At 42.8% G+C, this 19,107-nt stretch overlaps 1 protein-coding gene across 1 annotated transcript in view; it reads right to left on the bottom strand.

Annotated features, from left to right (window-relative positions):
- The window catches only part of DNAH9 (dynein, axonemal, heavy chain 9), a 313,557-nt gene that overhangs the window by 38,318 nt on the left and 256,132 nt on the right, over positions 1-19,107 (bottom strand). Inside the window, exons 60-61 of the mRNA XM_012653931.1 lie at positions 14,414-14,607; positions 12,071-12,219 (exon numbers count right to left, since the gene is read on the bottom strand). Of these exons, the coding sequence (XP_012509385.1) occupies positions 12,071-12,219; positions 14,414-14,607 (343 nt within the window). The remainder of the gene's footprint in view (positions 1-12,070; positions 12,220-14,413; positions 14,608-19,107) is intronic.

The following is a 19,107-nucleotide window of genomic DNA, read 5'->3' as shown; positions in this document are numbered from 1 at the left end:
ATATAGACTCTTGCTCAAATGTACAGGACAAAGCAAGACGATGACTTTTTACAGTGAGAAATAGTTATCATAGATTTAACTGAGATGAACCCAAGAAACACCTTTATTAAACTCCGTAAATCTTAGCTGGCAATAAATTTGATGTCAGCTTTGGAACTGGGGAGATAAACAACTTATTCCAGAGAAAATACCAGGATAAAAGGTTCTGGGATTATTAGATGGCTTCTGTGACATTTCTGCTCACAAAGGAACCTATTATTTTCCTTATTGGCAGGAGAAGGACACAGGGAAGGAGGTGCTTAATAAAGATTAGTTTGAAAACCGCGGACTGGCGGGATCATCGGGAGCAAAGCCCAGGGCTGCAGAGCCCGCTAGGATCAGTCCGCATTAACTGGGCTGGAGACATGACAATGGGGCCGGGAAGAAAGAGACGATTCTGGAAACACCGAGAAGGAGAAAAATGGGTAGGATTCTCGCTGTCTGAACACCCAGCCAAAGATGACTGCGTCGCATGAGAGCCTCAGGGGGTGCTGAGGTCACCTGGCAGAGTCCTGCCATCTGCAACCTTGAGGCTCTCACTGTATCTTGCTGTGTCCTGAGCAAGGCCCTCTGGCCAGCTAAGTTCTCTCGGGATTTCACTTTAGTTTTATGCGATAGCTTCTGTGCCTCCACCCCACTGCCTTTCTGACCTTGCTTCCAACTCTCCACATCGGGGTGTCACCTGGAACTGTGCCCCATTGTAAACCTCTCCTGACATCTTCATGATGAGCTCCATCAGCCTCCAGTCTTTTGCAGGACACTGCAACTCCTGGGGTCCTCTCTCTAGCTCCACACACCTGCGGGACTTGGAGGAAGGGGAGCATTTCTCTAGTGTTCTCTTGCTACATGCAGGCTCTTTCTTCCCCACCCTCATATAAAAACCCTTCCTCATTTAACCACTTGCCACCTGCCTATATTATCTATGAACGTCTATGTTCTCTGCCTTCTACCAACGTCTCGGTGAGACTCACTTTTATTAGGGGCTTTGGACCTTGGTTCCTGTTTCATCATCGTCCTGGTAAGCTTTAATGTCACTATGGATGAGTCAGACGACAGCCAGCCTCATGCTTCATCTTCCTCATCTTCAAAGAACTTAACGCCCATCCATTTCTGCTGCCACTCCCGATGGCTGCACCTAGGGCTTCGTCATGTCTGAGATCTGTGCCCAGTCTGGAACATTATTCTCTACCGTCCGCTCGTGACTGTCACTTCCAACTTCCCAAATTATTTCCTCTCTCACTCCCTCCCCACCTATGATTCTGCTCCAGTGAAACGTCTAGTCCTTCGGCTCCTCCATTTTTTCCAATCTTCACTTTACTTCCCCTTTTTATTTTAATATGGACCCAATAATGCTTAAATTGAAGCATAATCCTACAAAATCCTCAACTCCATTGCCCCCTGCCACTTCTGCATTACCTGACTTTTGTAAAACCCCAGCTCTGAGTCTAAGCATTAATAAAAGAGAAAATTAATACACTTTGGTTGAATTCTCAACCTCAGTGATGTTTCCTTTCTGTGTGTCCAGAAGTCAGCTACAGTACCCTTAGGCCTCTGTCCTTAAGCCTCCTAATGGACCCCACTCTTCGACTCTCCAGTTCCCTGAGGAAATACATGCCCTCTGGTAGAAACTCCCCCATTTTACTGCCACGTGGTCTGCACAGCCCCCCTCCCTGTCCTCCCCTCTGCTCTCACTCTATCTGCTCTCTAAATCCCATCTCTTTCTGTATCTTCAACATTTTTGTATCTCTGTTCATTCTCCTGCTCCCTGGCACAGGAACCAATGAATGTCTCTCATCGCAAAAAACAATATTCCATTAACCTTGAAGCCACTCACTAAACATATACTTGCCCCAGCCTAACCAACTTTTACTTGCCTCCTAGGGAAAAGAGAATGGGGCCAGGAACAATGAAAAAGAGACGCAAAGCAAAGAATGCATAATCTAGCTGTGAAGACACTAAACTGAAAACTGCTTCTTCAGACACGTCTGGTAGCTGGCCTCCCAGCATCTAAGCGAGATCACGGTTCTGAACAGAACGCTGGAAAGGGAAACGGGAGGCAGCAGAAGGCAAAGGTGGAATATGCAGCTTCCTTCTGGTCGTTAGGTGGAAAGAACAGAATTCATTTTGTCAAAGCCAGGTAATTGGACAAGAAGGGTGAAGAGCAAGCAAGATTATGCCGCGGACAAGCGAAAGGAAGACTGGAGAAGATGCCTGCGTAATGGCAGGGAGGCGAGGGCCAAAGAGGAAGCTGCGCTTTGAAAGGATGTGACAAAAAGCTGCGAAGGAAGGGACAAACTGCACTGCCTCAAAGCACAGACGGACCGTCACCGTCATTGTAATGCCGTGCGGTGCTACTGCGCTGGGCAACGCGACTGCAGTGCTGACTTTTCAAAGCCTTTTCACATCTGAGATGTCATTTCCATCCTCACAGTAACCCAAGGAGGTAGGTATCATGGGTGATTGCAAACAAGGAAGAAGGAGATGAAGCAAAAGCCAAAATAAATGTGCATATAAGGAAGTGTGGCTCATTCGGGAAGAAGGTGCTGAGCGAAGAGAGAAGGGGGCACAATGACAGCACTGTTATGTGATTAATCAGAGAAGGCAGTAAGGGTGGATGGTGGTAGGTTTCACGTTAGAACAGAGGCCAAGAAAAATGGAAGGAATTTCCCCTCCTCTTCCCGTTCCTCCTCCTCCTCCTCCTCCTCCATCATAATTGTCGAGGAAGGAAAATCCTGGAGGAGACTGGGCAGCACAAAAATGCCAGAAAAGTATAGATTCCTAATCAAGGGAAATTATAAATTATTCATTGACCAATGGATGAGCTTCAGGGGCTTAGGGAACTCCCACAATCATATACAGCATTTTGTTTGGTGTGGGTACATGCATTTTTTGTGGGGTGGAGTGAGGACAAGAGAATAAATCCTCAGACTGACTCTCAGGGTTCCAAAGCCCTACCCAATATTAAGAACTGCCATGTTGAAACAAAGGAACAGAGAACATGCATCAAATACCCAAAGATGGGAAAGGATTCCAAGCTTTTTAAGCGTCCAGATGGAGGAAAACAGTGACTTGCCTGAGAAACAGACTGCATAAGCCACGAGACAGTAAGTTTAGCTAATACACTGGGGCCAGGGACATAGGGGAGAGTGTTTAGCTCAGCTACATGGATTCCAAACATGAGACTAGGAGCCCATCAGCTAAGCTGATTGGATTCAAGATGTGGGAACTATGGATGTCACTGCAATATATGTTCTAAATGGGTGAATTAGAAAATAAATCAAAGCATCAGGGAGGCAGGCGGGGAGGAAGAGAGAGAGAAAGAGGCACAGGTGCCTAAGTAATCTCTAGTTGATGAACAGCAATATTGCTTCTGGTAAGGAAATATTCATTAAGATTCAGCCAAGGACAGGCTCGAGATAATGTATTCAGAGACAAATAACCAATATAGATCAAGGGGGGGTTAGTTTGCCTGAGATGACAGGAAGCTTCAAACGATATGATGGAATAGTTGGAGGTCAATTGGCTAAGAACAGTAGGAAATTGCTCATAAACAGGGTATATAAAAGCTTCCAAAAGGGAAAATACTGAATGAAAATGAAGAAACTAGATTTATCAATGTGAAAGGAGCAAAGCCTCCAGGGGACAATGGAAGGAACACAGAACTCTATAAAATGTGAAAGTCAGGAATGACTTAGCCATGGCAACAGGTCTTATGAGATTCATTCGTTTGTTTGTTAATTCACTCAACAAATATTTACTGAGCACCTTCTCTGTGCCAGTTACACTGTTAGACACTGGTAAGAAAATGATGAGTAAGATGACATCATCCCTGACCTCAAGGATATTAGTGACAGCAGGAAGGCAAACATAAGTTAAAAATACAAAAGGATGATTAAATCAGAGTTGTATTAAATTCTCCAGAGCAAATATATAGGTGCTGTAAGAATACATCATGGAGCACCAAATGATCTTACAGGGAGGAGGCTGGGAGTGACTGATACCTGCAGGATGAGTAGGCAATAGATGGTTGAAAAGATTTCAGATGAAAGAAAGCATTTGTGAAAATGCCCTAGGTCAGGAAGGCTCATGTGGGACGGGGGATCTGAAAGGGCTGCGTGGCTGGAGTAGAGTGAGCATGAAGGAAGGTAAGATCCCTGGCTGGATGGAAAAGCCAGGCTATGCAGGCCACATGAATCATGTTAATGATGGACTTTACCTTTAGAACAGTGGGAGGCTACTAGAAAGTTTATTTATTTATTTATTTTGAGACAGGGTCTCGCTCTGTCTCCCAGGCTAGAGTGCAGTGGTGTCATCATAGCTCACTGCAACCTCAAACTCCCGGGCTCAAGTGATCCTCCTGCCTCAGCTTCCCAAAGTGCTAGGATTACAGGCATGAGCCACTGTGCCTAGCCCTAGAAAGTTTTAAGTAGAAGAGAGACACAATCAGATTTGAGATTTAGTAAGATGACTCTGGCTGCAGGCTGGCAAAGGATTGCAGAGGGAGAGGAGCGGGGATGAATTAGGAGGCTACTGTGATAATCCAGGTGAGAGATTATGGTGAATCACACTAGAGGGGCAACAGGGAAAATGGAGATAATTAGATGAATTTAAACATATTTAGGAGGTAGAATCAATAGGACCAAGTGTGGTGGGTGGTGGAGGAGGTGTCTGAGATGACTGATTCCCAGGTTTCTGGTATGAGTAACTTGGTGAACGGTGGTGGAATTTGCCAAAAATAATAGAGCAAAATTTCTGGAGCTAAAGAGAAGTATGACTTCTATTTGTAATGGTATGCTGAGTGCTGAGCCGATGAATGAAAAGGACCCACACCTAGTCGCAGCTCATGAAATTTCAGGACACAAGGTAGAGAGATGATCCTAAAGTTTCCAGGTCACCGAAAAAGAAACAAGGGAAGAATATCATTCTATTGTCATATGATCTCTCATGAGCAAAACTGGCTTCTAAAAGACAATAGAGCCACGTATCCAAAGTCCCGAGTAAAAGTCATTGCAAAACCATCAAAGTATATGGACAAAATGGAAGACACCCAACAGGATTCAGAAATTGTACTCATGATTTTCTGATGGTTTATACCAGAATAATAAAGACAAAAATTGAAAATGAAAGACATGGTATATAAAGACAGTAGCACTAATCCAGAATATTAAGAAAATAAGTCCCAGGATAAAAGATTCTGAGAAGGCTAGAAATCTATATTAGAACAGGATGCCAGTGGGCCCTAGGAAGAGTATCTTCAAAGAGAATAAAATGGATTCTTTCGGTATATAGGATGAATAAGAAGTTAGTGATAATGGTAAATGGGGCATTTATTTCTTCTCCCAAGAAAAATAAAGGACAATTTGAAGCTCCAGGAAAAACTAAAAGCTTTCTAAAAATTATCATCATCATCTTGACCCATAATTAAGACATAAATGTTATGAATGATAGTAATTTGCTATACTCTTTTCTTTTAAAGAACTTGGATATACATAACCTAGACAGGGCCAAAAGCAGATATTTCTAGAATTATAACAGTAATTTAATGTGTCCTCTGGTTGGTGCTCTTGTTTGGTACACATATAACTTGGGCTGGGGGGGGGGATTCAAAAATAAAAATATTAAATCATAAAAAATTATTATCTATGAAGCAAACTGAAATTTGACATGATTTTGAACCTCTGTGGTAAGAGAATTCTTTTTTGAGAGATCCTTAGAGATTCTGACATTGGATCAAAATGAAGGAAATGTAATGCTAGACATTACTTGCCTCTGCAGTGGATGACATATTTATATTCATTAGGATGAAAGTGCTATTTGTTGATTTTCAAGTTTAAAAACTAATCCATGGACTGGACATGCATAAAATTAATAACGGTAACAGAATAGAATGACTATGTATTAATTCTTGACTGTGTAAAAACAAAAGCATAGCTGACACGAGTTGGGAAAGGGAAGCCTTGGCTTACATGGAGGGAAATCAAAAGGAAGTATCTGAAATTCATGGAATAAAAAAATAAATTTTACTAACAGTATTTAGTTATGATATATCCAATAGAGGAAGTAAACATTTCATTATAGATTTCAACATTTGGAAGGTGTTTGCTAACAAATTATATAACTTAGGTGAAATGGACAAAGTCCTAGAAAGAAACAAATTACTGTAACTGACTCAAAGAGAAACAGAAAATCTGAATAGACATAACCAGTAAAGAGATTGAACTAGTAATTTAAAAACTTCCTACTAAGAAAAGCTCAGCCTATGAGCTGGCATGGTGGTAATCCCAGCTACTCAGGAGACCAAGGCTGGAAGATCTCTTGAGCCTAGAAGTTCGAGACCAGCCTGAGCAACATAGTAAGATCTGTCTTTATTTAGAAGAAAATAAAATAAAAGAAAAGAAAAGCTCAGCCCAGATGGCTTTACCACTGAATTCTACCAAACATTCATGAGAATTAATACTAATCCTTCACAAAATCTTCCAAATGATAAAGAATCAGAAAGAATACTTTCCAACTTATTCTGATGTATAAGATTAGTGGTATTATTCTGATACCAAAAACAGACAAAGACATCACAAGGAAAGAAAACAACAGGTCAATATTCCTTGTGAATATGCATATATTCAAATATTCTGAATAAAATACTGGCAAATTGAATCCAGTAATATGTAAAAAGGATTATACAGTAGGACCAATTAAGACCCCAAGAATGCAAGGTTGGTTTAATTTCCAAAAATCAATTAATGTAATACACTGTATAATAGAATAAAGAAAAAAACTATATTATCACTACAATAGAAGCAGAAAAAGCATTGACAAAATCCAACATCTTTTTACAATTAAAGAAAAGAAAAACTCAACAAAGTTGAAATAGAAGGCAACTTTCTCAATCTGATAAAGTATATCTACAAAAAATCCACAGCTAACATCATATTTAATGATGAAGACTGAACTTTTCCCCTAAGATCAGGAATAAGACAAGAATGTCCAAATTTGCCACTTCTATTTAACATTGTATTAGAAATTTTAGCCAGGGCAATTAGGCAAGAAAAAAGAAATAAAAAGGCATTCATATTGGAAAGGAAGAAGTAAAACTACTTCTGTTTGCAAATGACATGGTCTTGTATCTAGAAAATCCTGAGGAATTCACCAAAAGACTGTTTGACCTAATAAACAAGTTCAGCAAGTTTGCAGGCTAAAAGATTAATACATAAAAATTCACTAGCAATGAAACTGAAACTAAGGAAACAATTCCATTTACAACAAAATCTAAAAGAAAAAACTTAGGAATAAATTTGACAAAAGAAGAGCAAGATTTACACATTAGAAACTATAAACCATTGTTAAAAATCAAAGAAAATTAATAAATGGAAAGATAGTCCATGTTCATGGATCAGACTTAATATCATTCAGATGGCAATACTCCCTAAACTTATCTACATAGTCAGTGTAACATTTATTGAAATCTGAGCTGCATTTATTTTATTTTTTGCAGAAAATGACAAGCTAATCCTAAAATTTAAGAGACCCAGAGTAACCAAAACAATCAAGAAAAGAACAAAGTTGTAGGACTCATATTTCCTGATTTCAAAATTTACTATAAAGCTACAGTAATCAAGACTGTTACTGGCATACAGATAGACACATAGATTAATGGAATAGTATTAACAATCCACAAATAAGCTCTTATATTGAAGGTCAATTTATTTTTGACAAAGGTTTCAAGTCAGTCTAATCAGGAGAGAATAGTCTTTTCAACAAATGGTATAGGGGTAATTGTATATCCACAGGCCAAAGGATGAAGCTGGACCTCTTCCCTACACCACACACAAATATTAACCAAAATGGCTCATAGACCTAAATGTAATAGCTAAAAATTAAACTCTTAGAAGAAAACAAAGGAGAGTAAAACTTTGTGATCTTGAGTTAGGCATTAGTTTTTTAGATACAATACCAAAGCACAAGTGACTAAAGGAAAAAATAGATAAATTGATTTTTTTTTTGAGGAGAAGGAAAGAGGAGTTTATTAATTTGCTGGCAAATGAGGAGGACAGAGACTCCTGTCTAAAAATGCCCCTGTCTTAATAGTAAGCAGAAATTCGGAGATTTTAAAGGGAGGGTTCTCAGTTTCAGGCTGTATTCTGATCCGTTCCATCTCCAGGGAAGACAATCTTGTGACCTACACACACCTGGGAGGCCCGCCCAGGCCTCCCTGAACATGTTGAGATATTTGAAAGATGGATTTTAACAAAAGTAAAAACTTCTGTGCTTCGAAGAATATCATTAAGAAAGTGAACAAAAAACCACAGAATGGGAGAAAATATTTGTAAATCATATATCTGATAAGGAACTTGTATCAAGAATACATAAAGAGCTCTTATAACTCACAAAGGCAAATAACCCAATTTTAAAAATGAGCAAAGAATTTGAGTAAACATTTCTCCAAAGAAGATATACAGATGTCCTATAGGCACATAAAAAGATGCTAAACACCATTTGGGAAATGCAAATCCAAACCACAATGAGCTACCACGTCCTACTCACTATGGTGGCTATAATTAAAAGATGGACAATAACAAATATTGACGAAAATGTGGAGAAATTGGAACTTGCATGTTGCTGGTAGGAATCTAGAGTGGTGCAGCTGTTTTGGAAAGCAGTTTGGTAGTTCCTCAAAGAGTTAGACATAAAGTTACCATATGACCTAGCAATTCTACCCCTAGGTATATATATATATGTATATACTCAAGAGAATTGAAAACATATGTTCACACAAAAGCTTGCACAGGGATGGTCGTGGCAGTGGCATTCACAGCGGCCAAAAGATGAAACAGCCCAGATGTCCATCAACTGAGGAATCGAGAAAAGAAATGTGGTATAGCCAATCAATGGAATATTATCCAGCCATAAAAAGGAATGCAGTTCTGATACCTGCTGTGACATAGTTAAACTTTGAAAACATGATGCTAAATGAAAGAAGCTGTCACAAGAAAGCACATTCTATATGATTTCATGCATATGAAATGTCCAGAATAGTCAAATATTTAGAGACAGAAAGTCAATCGATGGCTGACTGGGGCTGGGGAGGTTGTGGGATGTGATGGGGAGTGATTGCTAGTGGATATATGGTTGGTTTCTTTTAGGGAAAACAGCATTTTTCTAAAATTAGAATATGGTGATGGTTGCACAGCCTTGTGAATATCCTAAAATACTTTCAATTGCACACTTTAAATGAGTGAAATGTATGGTTTGTGAATTACATCTCCCTGAAGCTGCTGAAAAATTTGGGAGAAAGAGGAGTGTCTTGGTGAGCAGTAGTGTGTCTTGTTTGTATGGGTGGGATTTTCACCGATGGAGGTGGCTGAGCCACGACACAGAGGGGCAAATGCCACTGAAAGTTTGTTTCCTGAGGGTAAACAGTTTAAGATCGGCTAATCTGAATAATTCTGGTGGGTTTTGGGGCATAGGGACTACCCCTACTTGCCTGGTACTAGGCACTGGGTTGATTTAGGGCAGGGGGACTGTTGGCTTGGTGTGTGAGAGTTAGATAAAGGAATCGTTGGGAGTGTGGACTCTGGGTGGTCAGTTGGCATATGAAAGGCATGCTCCCAGGTGAGCCTTTTGCTATCTCTAAGAATTGGCTGGCTTTGGGAGGAGCAGTCTAGCTCAGTTAGTGAAGCCACAAATGCTGAAGCCTTGAGGCTATAGTCAACAGTAATATATTATATAGTTTCAAATGGCTAGGAGGAGGATATTAGACATTCCCAACACAGCGAAGTGATAAATGTTTGAGATGATGGGTATGCTAATTATCCTACTCTGATCACCACCCAGCATATGTATCACATCATCACTACGCACCTGGTGAGCATGTACAATTACTGTCTGTCAATTAAAAAAAAAAGAATACAGAAAATAAGTACAGTTGACCCTTGAAAAACATAGGTTTTAACTGTGTGGGTCCACTTTAACACGCATTTTTTTTTTCAACCAAACTCAGATAAAAAAAAATACAGTAGTATTGGAGAGATGCAAAACTCATATATACAGAGGGCCGACTTTTTGTACACACAGGGCCCACTGTGGGACTGAGTATGCGAAGATTTTGGTATATGCAGGGGTCCTGCAACCAGTACTCCTTGTATAAGGGGAGACAACTGTATAGTTAATCCACTTGGCTCTGTGCTGTGTGGATGCCGGACAGAAACATACAGAATTGAAGACCATACAGATAGGACATAGTGGGAGCTAATTCCTTTTTTTTTCATATCAAGAATTGATACTGTACATAAAATTGCTAAGTTCAAAAATAGCGATGTAAGATTATTAATAGGAAGAAGAGAAGTAACTCTCAAGAGGACTCAATTGAGAAATGGACGAAAGCGTAGTGCCTGGGAAGGGCGGCTGAGTACAGGAAGGGCTGGAGCTGGGGACTGTTGCTTTTCATTTTAAATTCTTCTTTATTTTTTTGTTTATATAGACTGTTAAAAATTGCCAATGCTGTCTATCTTGCAAGTTGTCACAGTGGGGTATTGGGAGAAGTTTTCAATTAGCAATAATCAAGTCTTGGATAAACCTCACTGGCTATGCCATTGCTCAGAGCTTCTTCTTTATTACTGATTCCTTTAAAAAATTATGAGCAGGTGTTACTTGAATTTTTTTTAGGAGACTAAGAAAATGCACATTAATTAGTGAATAGATAATTCTTTTCATTATACACATCTTATCCATTCTTTAGGGCCAAGTTAGCTTTGTCTCACCTCCTCCAAAGCGCAAAGCATATGCTGTATTTTCCAATCATTCCATAATGAATAATAGAATGACTGCCCATGGATTTGTGTTACATGGTCTGAATTATTTATTGTAAAGAATTTGTTTTATAAAAACCTGTTGGGTATTTATTTAACTTTGCAAAATGTCAAAGTTTTGCCAGTTTTATAGTTTTGATGAGCCACTCGTTTGCTTATTCCTTCATTAAATATATTCAATATATATTATGTATATACATATTTACTGAGTGCTCATCACATGAAAGACACAGTGCTAGGGGCAGGGGGCAGGGCACTAAGGCAAAAAAGACACCCTATTCCCAAGGACTTCTCACTCACAGTAAGACACAGCAGTTGCTAGACAATGCCAATGTGGCACACATAAAGATAGGGTGCTCTAGGACCACATGGGAGGGAAACCTAGCACCTTGGCATTCAAAATGGGCTTCCTGGAAGTGGTGACATTGAAGTTGGTATCTGAAGGATAAGCAGAGGCTAACTGGTGATGGGGATACAGGAGTGGAAACAGCCTGTTTTAGAGAAAGGAAAGTCATTAAACGTGATGGCTGCAGTGCAGGGTGGGAGGGAGAGAAGCAGGGAAACGCAGCAGGCAGAATAACCGGCCCCGAAAGATGTCCACATCCGAGTCCCTGGAGCCTGTGAGTATGTTACTTTACATGGCAAAAAGGACTCTACAGATGTGATTAAATCAATCATTCTGAGATTCGGGGATTATCCTGGATTATCTGAGTGGCTCAATGTAATCATAAGGGCCCTTATAAGGAAAAGAGACCACCATGACTTCTGACCTCCAGAATGGTAAGATTTTAAATTTCCATTGTTTTAAGCCTCTGACTTTGTGGTAATCTGTTATGGCAGCTATAGGAAACTCATCAGGAATAGGGGAGGACAAGGGACATAAAACCATTTTAAGGAGTTTGGACTTTAGTTTGAAAGGACTGTACTAGCATTTCAGAAAGATTGCTCTGGCTAGGGTGCGGGGGTCGGCTGAGGTGGCGTGGAGGGGACGAGGCCTCCTCTGACACTGTTGCTGTGGATTCTGCCTCACACAGCCCAGAGTGGTCCTTCCTCTCCCTCTGGCAGGTGATCTGGTTTTGCTCAGCAATGCCCCTGACTTCTGTATGTCGCCCATGTTGGGTATTGTGTGATGACCCTTGAATTCAGAGAAGAGAAACCGATGGGTCCAAAGAATGACAGGGCAGGGGGCTGGCGCAGCCTCGGCTCCACGATGGGGCCTTTCTCACCTTGACTCTCCACATCCTTCAGTGGGTCCACCCCTGGAGACAGGATAAAAAACATGGGCGTGGCTGGTCCTGATTCTTCAAATGAGGAAGCAAAATCTAGTGCTCTTCCCACCACGTATTTGCTCCCCAATTTCTCCTCAACAAAATTTCTGCCAGAAGAAACAGTACAGACATATTTATATATGTATCTCAATTGCCAAATTGATATACATGGTATCATGATATACATTTGAGAAATGGAGGCCTACAGAAATGAAGGTCGTGCTCAAGGTCAGGGGCTAAGGCAGTTGCAGAGCTAGGACTGGCTCCAAGTTCACTACTTATTAAGTCAAAACTTAGCAACAGGTGCTGCTAGTTGCCAGGCTGCTCACCCGGATCCAGGCTCCTGAACGCCCATCCTCCCGGGCCATGGCTGACTGCCTCCCAGGAGCCGGGGGTCTTTTTACATCACCCCATCCGCCAGGAGACTATCAGTGTCGACGCCTTCTGAAAGCTTGTGAGCAGCTAAATCCTCCATACTCAATATCCCTGCTATCTCCTAGCCCTGCCCACCTGTTCCCTTCCAAAGTATCTCATTTTATGCCAAGCAGATCCTCACGGCTGTAACCACGTACTGAATGTCTACCCCAAAGCTGGCCTTAACTGAGACTTCCGCTGTCCCTCGAGGACAATATTTCCCCTGTAGCCTTCTCAGCTGGGCTCATTCTCCTACACCTGACATACCTCAGGGCTGGCAGGTGGGATTGGGGTCCTTCTCGCTGTCCACTGCTGTTTTCAAGCCATTCCCTCTCCACTCCTGTGGCACCTTTGAGGCTCATGTCCCCAGGCTGTGTCACCACCACCCCTGCACATCCATGTCATCTATTGCCCCCTTGGTCACTCTCTTCAGTCACTGACTTTCTCTCCTTCAGCCGGGGTGAGAGCAACATCCATGTGGACAATCTTCTAGATTCTCAGTGACCTCCACTCCAGTGATCTGGGTTTCTCCCCCTGTTCAGCCACCTAATTCCACACCCTCACCCTTGTCATTACTTGGGAACTTTTTCGATGTCTGAAAACATAAATGGAAACATCCCTCTCTTTGACCCAAGCCTCCCATCCTTATGGTTCTTTTAACAATTTACCCTGGCCGCACCCCTTCTTCACCTATCTTGGTGCCACAACTGATGCAGGGATTTTGGTACCTTGGCCTCCCTGGAATTTTCCTCTCATCCCTTATTCTCGTCACTTCTTTGCTATCCAGCATAGACTCCAGGGCCAATGGCTTCCTCTTTCCAAAGTGCCCACTAAGACTGCGGTCCCCAACCCCCTGGTCCGTGGCCTGTTAGGAACCAGGCTTCACAGCAGGAGGTGAGCGAAGCTTCCTCGTATTTACAGCCACTCCCCATCGCTGGAGTCACCTCCGATCAGATCAGCGGGGGGCATGAGATTCTCATAGGACCACAAACCCTACTGTGAACTGCGCATGTGAAGGAACTAGGTTGTGGCTCCTTATGAGAATCTTATGCCTGATGATCTGAGGTGGAGCTGAGGCTGTGATGCTAGCACTGGGGAGTGGCTGCAAATACAGATTATCACTAGTAGAGAGGTTTGCCTGCATAGAGACCATAATAAATCAATTGCTTGCAGACTCATATCAAAACCCTATCAGTGCCTGGCGTGTTGGCTCACGCCTGTAATCCTAGCACTCTGGGAGGCCGAGGCGGGTGGATTGTTTGAGCTCAGGAGTTCGAAACCAGCCTGAGCAAGAGCGAGACCCCGTCTCTACTAAAAATAGAAAGAAATGATCTGGACAACTAAAAAAATATATATATAGAAAAAATTAGCCAGGCATGGTGGCGCATGCCTGTAGTCCCAGCTACTCGGGAGGCTGAGGCAGGAGGATTGCTTGAGCCCAGGAGTTTGAGGTTGCTGTGAGCACACGGCATTCACTCTAGCCCGGGCAACAGAGTGAGACTCTGTCTCCAAAAAAAAAAAAAAAAACCCTATCAGTGAGTGGCAAGTGACAATGTAGGAATAATAATAGAAATAAAGTGTGCAATAAAAGTAATGTGCTAGAATCATCCCTAAAGCATCCCCTTATGCCCACCCCCCGATCCGTGGAAAAATTGTCTTCCATGAAACTGGTCCCTGGTGCCAAAAACATTGGGGGCCGCTGCACTAAGACATTAAGAAAATATGTGGCATACACAGAGCAGCAGGCCTCACAGGATTGTGGATGTTGGTGCAAAGGCTCCCATCACTGTGTACACATGTCCTTGGAGCTCAGCCCTGCTAACGTGGCCGCCCGAGAGTGCCCTTGCCCTGGCCTATCCTGGGCCTCCCAGCGTCCCCGTTCCCTACCGCATGGCATAGGTCATCCGGTCAGGCCGCATGGCTCTCATCATGCAGAGGCGCTGTAGGGCTGTCTTGTTCTTCCACTCCTGTGGGAACTTCTCCTTCTCAGGACATTCTGACTCCACGAATTTTTTCCAGCTCTTGGCGGATCCCTCTATGTCCCGATCCAGGTTACAGAATTCCTCCATTGATGAAAGTGCCTGGGAAATTCCAGAGAATCTTGCTCTGAAATGCAGTTTCTCCAGAAAGTTGTCATTTGCATTGTGTTGGGGTTGAGAGACAAGAGGGTGTTATATACATGATTCTGTCTCATTTATACTGTTGTCTTGAGCCTTGGATCTTCCCCCAGGGAAAATCAAGGAAGAGGAAGGATATTGATCAGCTCATCCTCAGCAAACTGCCCCAGTAATGGGCAAGGCTTAGCAAATAAAATTCTGGGGATATTGTTAGCAGCAGAGACTGAGCCACACCTGCCTGCAGGGTATTGCATGGAAACGGGGGAGAGAAGAGGTAGCATAATTATTCTGGTCACGGAGCCTGGACACTTAAAGTCATTGACTTCTCCCTTTCAGCCCCAAACTCATTCTGCCACCAAACCCTGTCAATTTCTTCTTTCAAATGTCTCTAAAATCATTCATTGGCTTTATATTAATGCCAACTCTTAAAATTTCCATAGGTTGTCTATTTCTATAAAGATTAAGTCCAAATGCATCACTTGGTAACCAAGTCTCTTCATTTGGTGCCTTCCTTCAGCCGGCAAACCGGGTGTCCTATTCTGTCCCACTCTGTCCAAGCTTATCTGCCTCCAGCCTTAGAAATGCTCCTGACTCATTCCCAACTCAGTCTTTCGTTCATACTAGTTTCACCATAGATAAGATCCTGTTCTCCCCCAAATTTTACTTCTTCCTTTTCTTTCGTTGGCACAATTATTATTTGTTAAGGTTCTGCAAGTTGTAGAGTCCAGTTCAAAAATCTGCAACCTCCCTTGGGCATATCCTCCCTAACCTAGAATCTCCCATCCTTTTGCAGAGCACTTAGAGCTACTCATGGTGTCAACATCCTTAATGAAGAGTCTGCCTTAATTTATAGATGTTTGACTGCTGATAGATTTTAAGCCTTATCCTTCTGCCCTACATCTGGGCAAGCTGAAAAGTAAGCCTGGGCTCTCCCTCCTTTGGCACTGGATGGAAGTTGTACCAGGCAAGCCCCTGCCCACGCACAGAAACCCTCACCCTGGCCCCACCCGCTAATCACCATGAAAACCCCAAAGCAGTCTCCTTTCCTGGCTCTCTCGAGCCTTTTTCAGACAGCCTGTGAGCTCCCCTGCTCTGCCTGGAAAGCCTCAGTACCTGAGTAATAAACTCGTTCATGCCCACTTGGTTTGTGTGCGGCATCATCAGTTTTGATATTGGAATTGAACTTTGAGTGTGGGGGCTCCATCCTGTTTCTTCAGAGAGCCCACATCAACATCGCTTGCTTAGACACTTCATTACCTGCAGTCCTGCCACCATGACTCAGCTCTGCCCGTACGTGTGGCTTTGCCAATGTGATTCAATGTTGGACTGTGTCTAAAGCCCCTGCCACAGTGCCATGAATTCTAAGGGACCCAATACATTCTTGTGACTTGAGTTCATTCACTCACCTGTCTACTCTTACAGCATTCATGGAAGGCCTGCAACATGGCAGGCACTAGGGGATACAAGGTGAACGACAATCACAAACATGTGCCTTCGAGGAGCTTGCAGTCCTGAGTTAAGGAGAAAGGAGGTGAGGGAGCACTTGGTGTGTAGGATTCTGCTGGGCAGAGAGAGGTAGAGAGCAGGAAGATCATTTTAAGGGAAGGATCAAAAAGAGCCAGAGCCTGGAGGAGGGAGAGCACAGGGCTTGATGGGAAGCAATGTGATCGCGGTAGGAGTCCAGCCGCTGACAAGGACAGCTGCAGAAGGACGGACACTTGATCCGGGCTTGTCTACGCTCCTCTCCAGTGGGGATATAAACCCGTGTTCTGGCTTAACGTGTCCTTTCACGTGGGCTCTGTGGCTTCCCACCTTCCCCCTGACCGCTCAGAGCAGGGAAGGTACCCTCGTTTGTGCTGATCCGCGGCGTGGGGCGGAGCGAGGGAGGCAGAGAGTGCACCAAGAGAGGGCAGTTCTGGCCCCGGCACCACCATTAACGAGCCAATGCACTTGGCGCCTGTTCTGAAACCTTTGGTTTTTTCCATTTGGAAAATGAGGCCAAGTGAACCTGGTCTGCCACATCTCACACTCTAATGTAGATACAAGTGCTTTGAAGACCATGAAGCCCTCCCTCGTCCTTCCTTGGAGGCTCCTCGAGCTATTGAATTGCAATTGCTGGTTCACTTGTCTGTTACTCCCACAAGATTGTGAGTTCCCTGTGGGCAAGAACTTTCGCAGGCATCTTTGTATGCCTTTGGCCTAGCGGGCTGCCTGGCACTTAGGAAGGGCTCCATTAATAAGATTTGACATCTGCCCAGACAGCAGGAGGGCTCTTGACAGGCTAAGAAAGCTGCAGCTGCTGTAATTATTCCTCTCTGCACTGTGGAACTAACTTTCATCTTCTTCCAGGCAGCCACTCACCCCCTCTTCCCAGCTTGCATCACCATTAACCCTTCTGCAGCCCTGTTCCCCCCTCTGGCATCTTCACAAAGCCGAGCAAATTACACTGTGATCAGTGCTCCCAGCTGCCGGAGCTGGGTCTGAAACACACTTTCTTGAAGCTCTGGATTGGACACAATTGCAACATTTAATCTTCCAAATGAGGGAAAGGGATTTCTAGCCTTCTAATAAGCTAAATGGAAATGACTAATTAACCTAATTACTTTGGACTGTGTAGCAAAATACAACCAAGCTAAATTGGCAACTGGAGTGGTAGCGCGGGGCCTTTTCAAAGGCTGACAAAGGCGTTCGTCACAGATGAGATTTTCTAATGAAGAACAGAACATGCCCATTACCTTAAAGTTCAGCATTTGATGGGACTTAAAAAATTCTTACAAAGGATGAAAATAAAAGCAGTATTTTATCATAAAGATTCCATTCATTACCTGCTTATTAGTTCTTCTGGGGAAACAGGCAATCAATCTATCTCATTAGATAGAATGCTTTAAAACATTTTTAATCATGTCCTATTCAATTATACTTATTTTGTTTCTTTAGGCTAAAATCCAACTGAACACTTAAAAAGAGCATTCATCAAAGGTTTCGACAGTGCGCGCTATATAGTGCATTGTGTTTCACCTGCTCACATCCTGTACTCTGAGTCTGATGGGTCTGGACTTAGCTGCTCTATGTAACAAATTCGTATAGAGAGATAAAGCTTTACTCGCTGGCAAAATCCTTTGAATACCCAGATGAGCTTAGCCCACCAAACAAAACCAAAAGCAAAGTGAAGCAAAGTGAACTAAACAATCCATTTTGGGAAAAGAGGAATGAAACTAAATTGCATGTAGCTTTCGAGTTGAGCAATGTAAAGTGAAAGCATGAAAGAGTGCTTGTGAATCATTTATTCTTTATGACTTTTGTTGCAGAGAGCTTTGTGGGATAACATAGAGAAAGGCAACTGCACTTGGCCCAACTGGGCAACTCACAGTTTCGGAAAGCTTTTCCTTCTTTGGACAAATTCTATCAGGTACAACCTGTATCACCCACAGCATGACTATACCTTATAGCTGGGTAATTCATAATCATAACTGTCATGGGTGAATTGTGCCCCCCTAAAAGATATATTGAAGAACTAACCTCCTGGACTTGTGAATGTGACCTTATTTGGAAATAGGATCTTTGTAGATATAATCAAGTTAAGATGAAGTCACTAATCTAATATGATCCAATATGACTGGTGCACCTAATCCAATATGACTGGTGCCCTTATAAGAAGAGGAGAGACAGAGACACACAGAAGGCAGACAGCCATGTGAAGATGGGGACAGAGATTAGATGGTACCACAAATCAAAGAATGCCAGGGGCGAATGGAAACTGGAAGAGGCAAGGAAGCATCCATCCCTAGAGGTGTTGGAGGGAGGATGGCCCTGCCAACACCTTAATTTCAGATTTCTAGCCTCCAAATTGTAAGAAAACAAACTTTTGTTGTTTTAAGGCCACTTGGCTTGTGGTACTTTGTTTTACAAATAAAACAACTATGACCATAATCAGCTTCCATGTATTGACTCCGTGTCTTATATAACCCTGCAAGAAAGGCATTATGATGACCATTTTGCAGCTAAGGAAACAAAGGCTCAGAGAAATAAGGTAACATGCCAGAGGACACCTGCACACAAACTTGAACTTGAATCCAGCAATGTCTGTCTCCAGAGATGCGTTAACTCATCCATCTCCTCATCCATCTCCATCATTGCTCTGGTTTTACAAACGGGTTCAATCAGAACTGCTTATTTTCCATGAAGGCATCAAGTTATGAGTCATTATTCTCAAGCTCTGGGGCCATACTGTCCTGCAAGGTAGCCGCTGGCCTTGAGTAGCCATTGAGTACTTGAAATGTGACTAATGAGACTGAGGGACTGAATTTTTTTTTTTTTATTTCAGCATATTATGGGGGTACAGATGTTTAGGTTATGTATGTTGCCCTTGCCCCCCCTGTCCCCCTCCCCCCCAAGTCCGAGTTTCAAATATGTCCATCCTTCGGGTGGTGCGCATTGCACTCTTTGTGTATGCAAATACCCGTC

This window comes from Propithecus coquereli, unplaced genomic scaffold, assembly GCF_000956105.1.
Source record: "Propithecus coquereli isolate 6110/MARCELLA unplaced genomic scaffold, Pcoq_1.0 Scaffold435, whole genome shotgun sequence".
NCBI lineage: Eukaryota > Metazoa > Chordata > Mammalia > Primates > Indriidae > Propithecus > Propithecus coquereli.
Note: the sequence above shows the minus strand (reverse complement) of the source record. Positions and strands in the feature narration are given on the sequence as shown.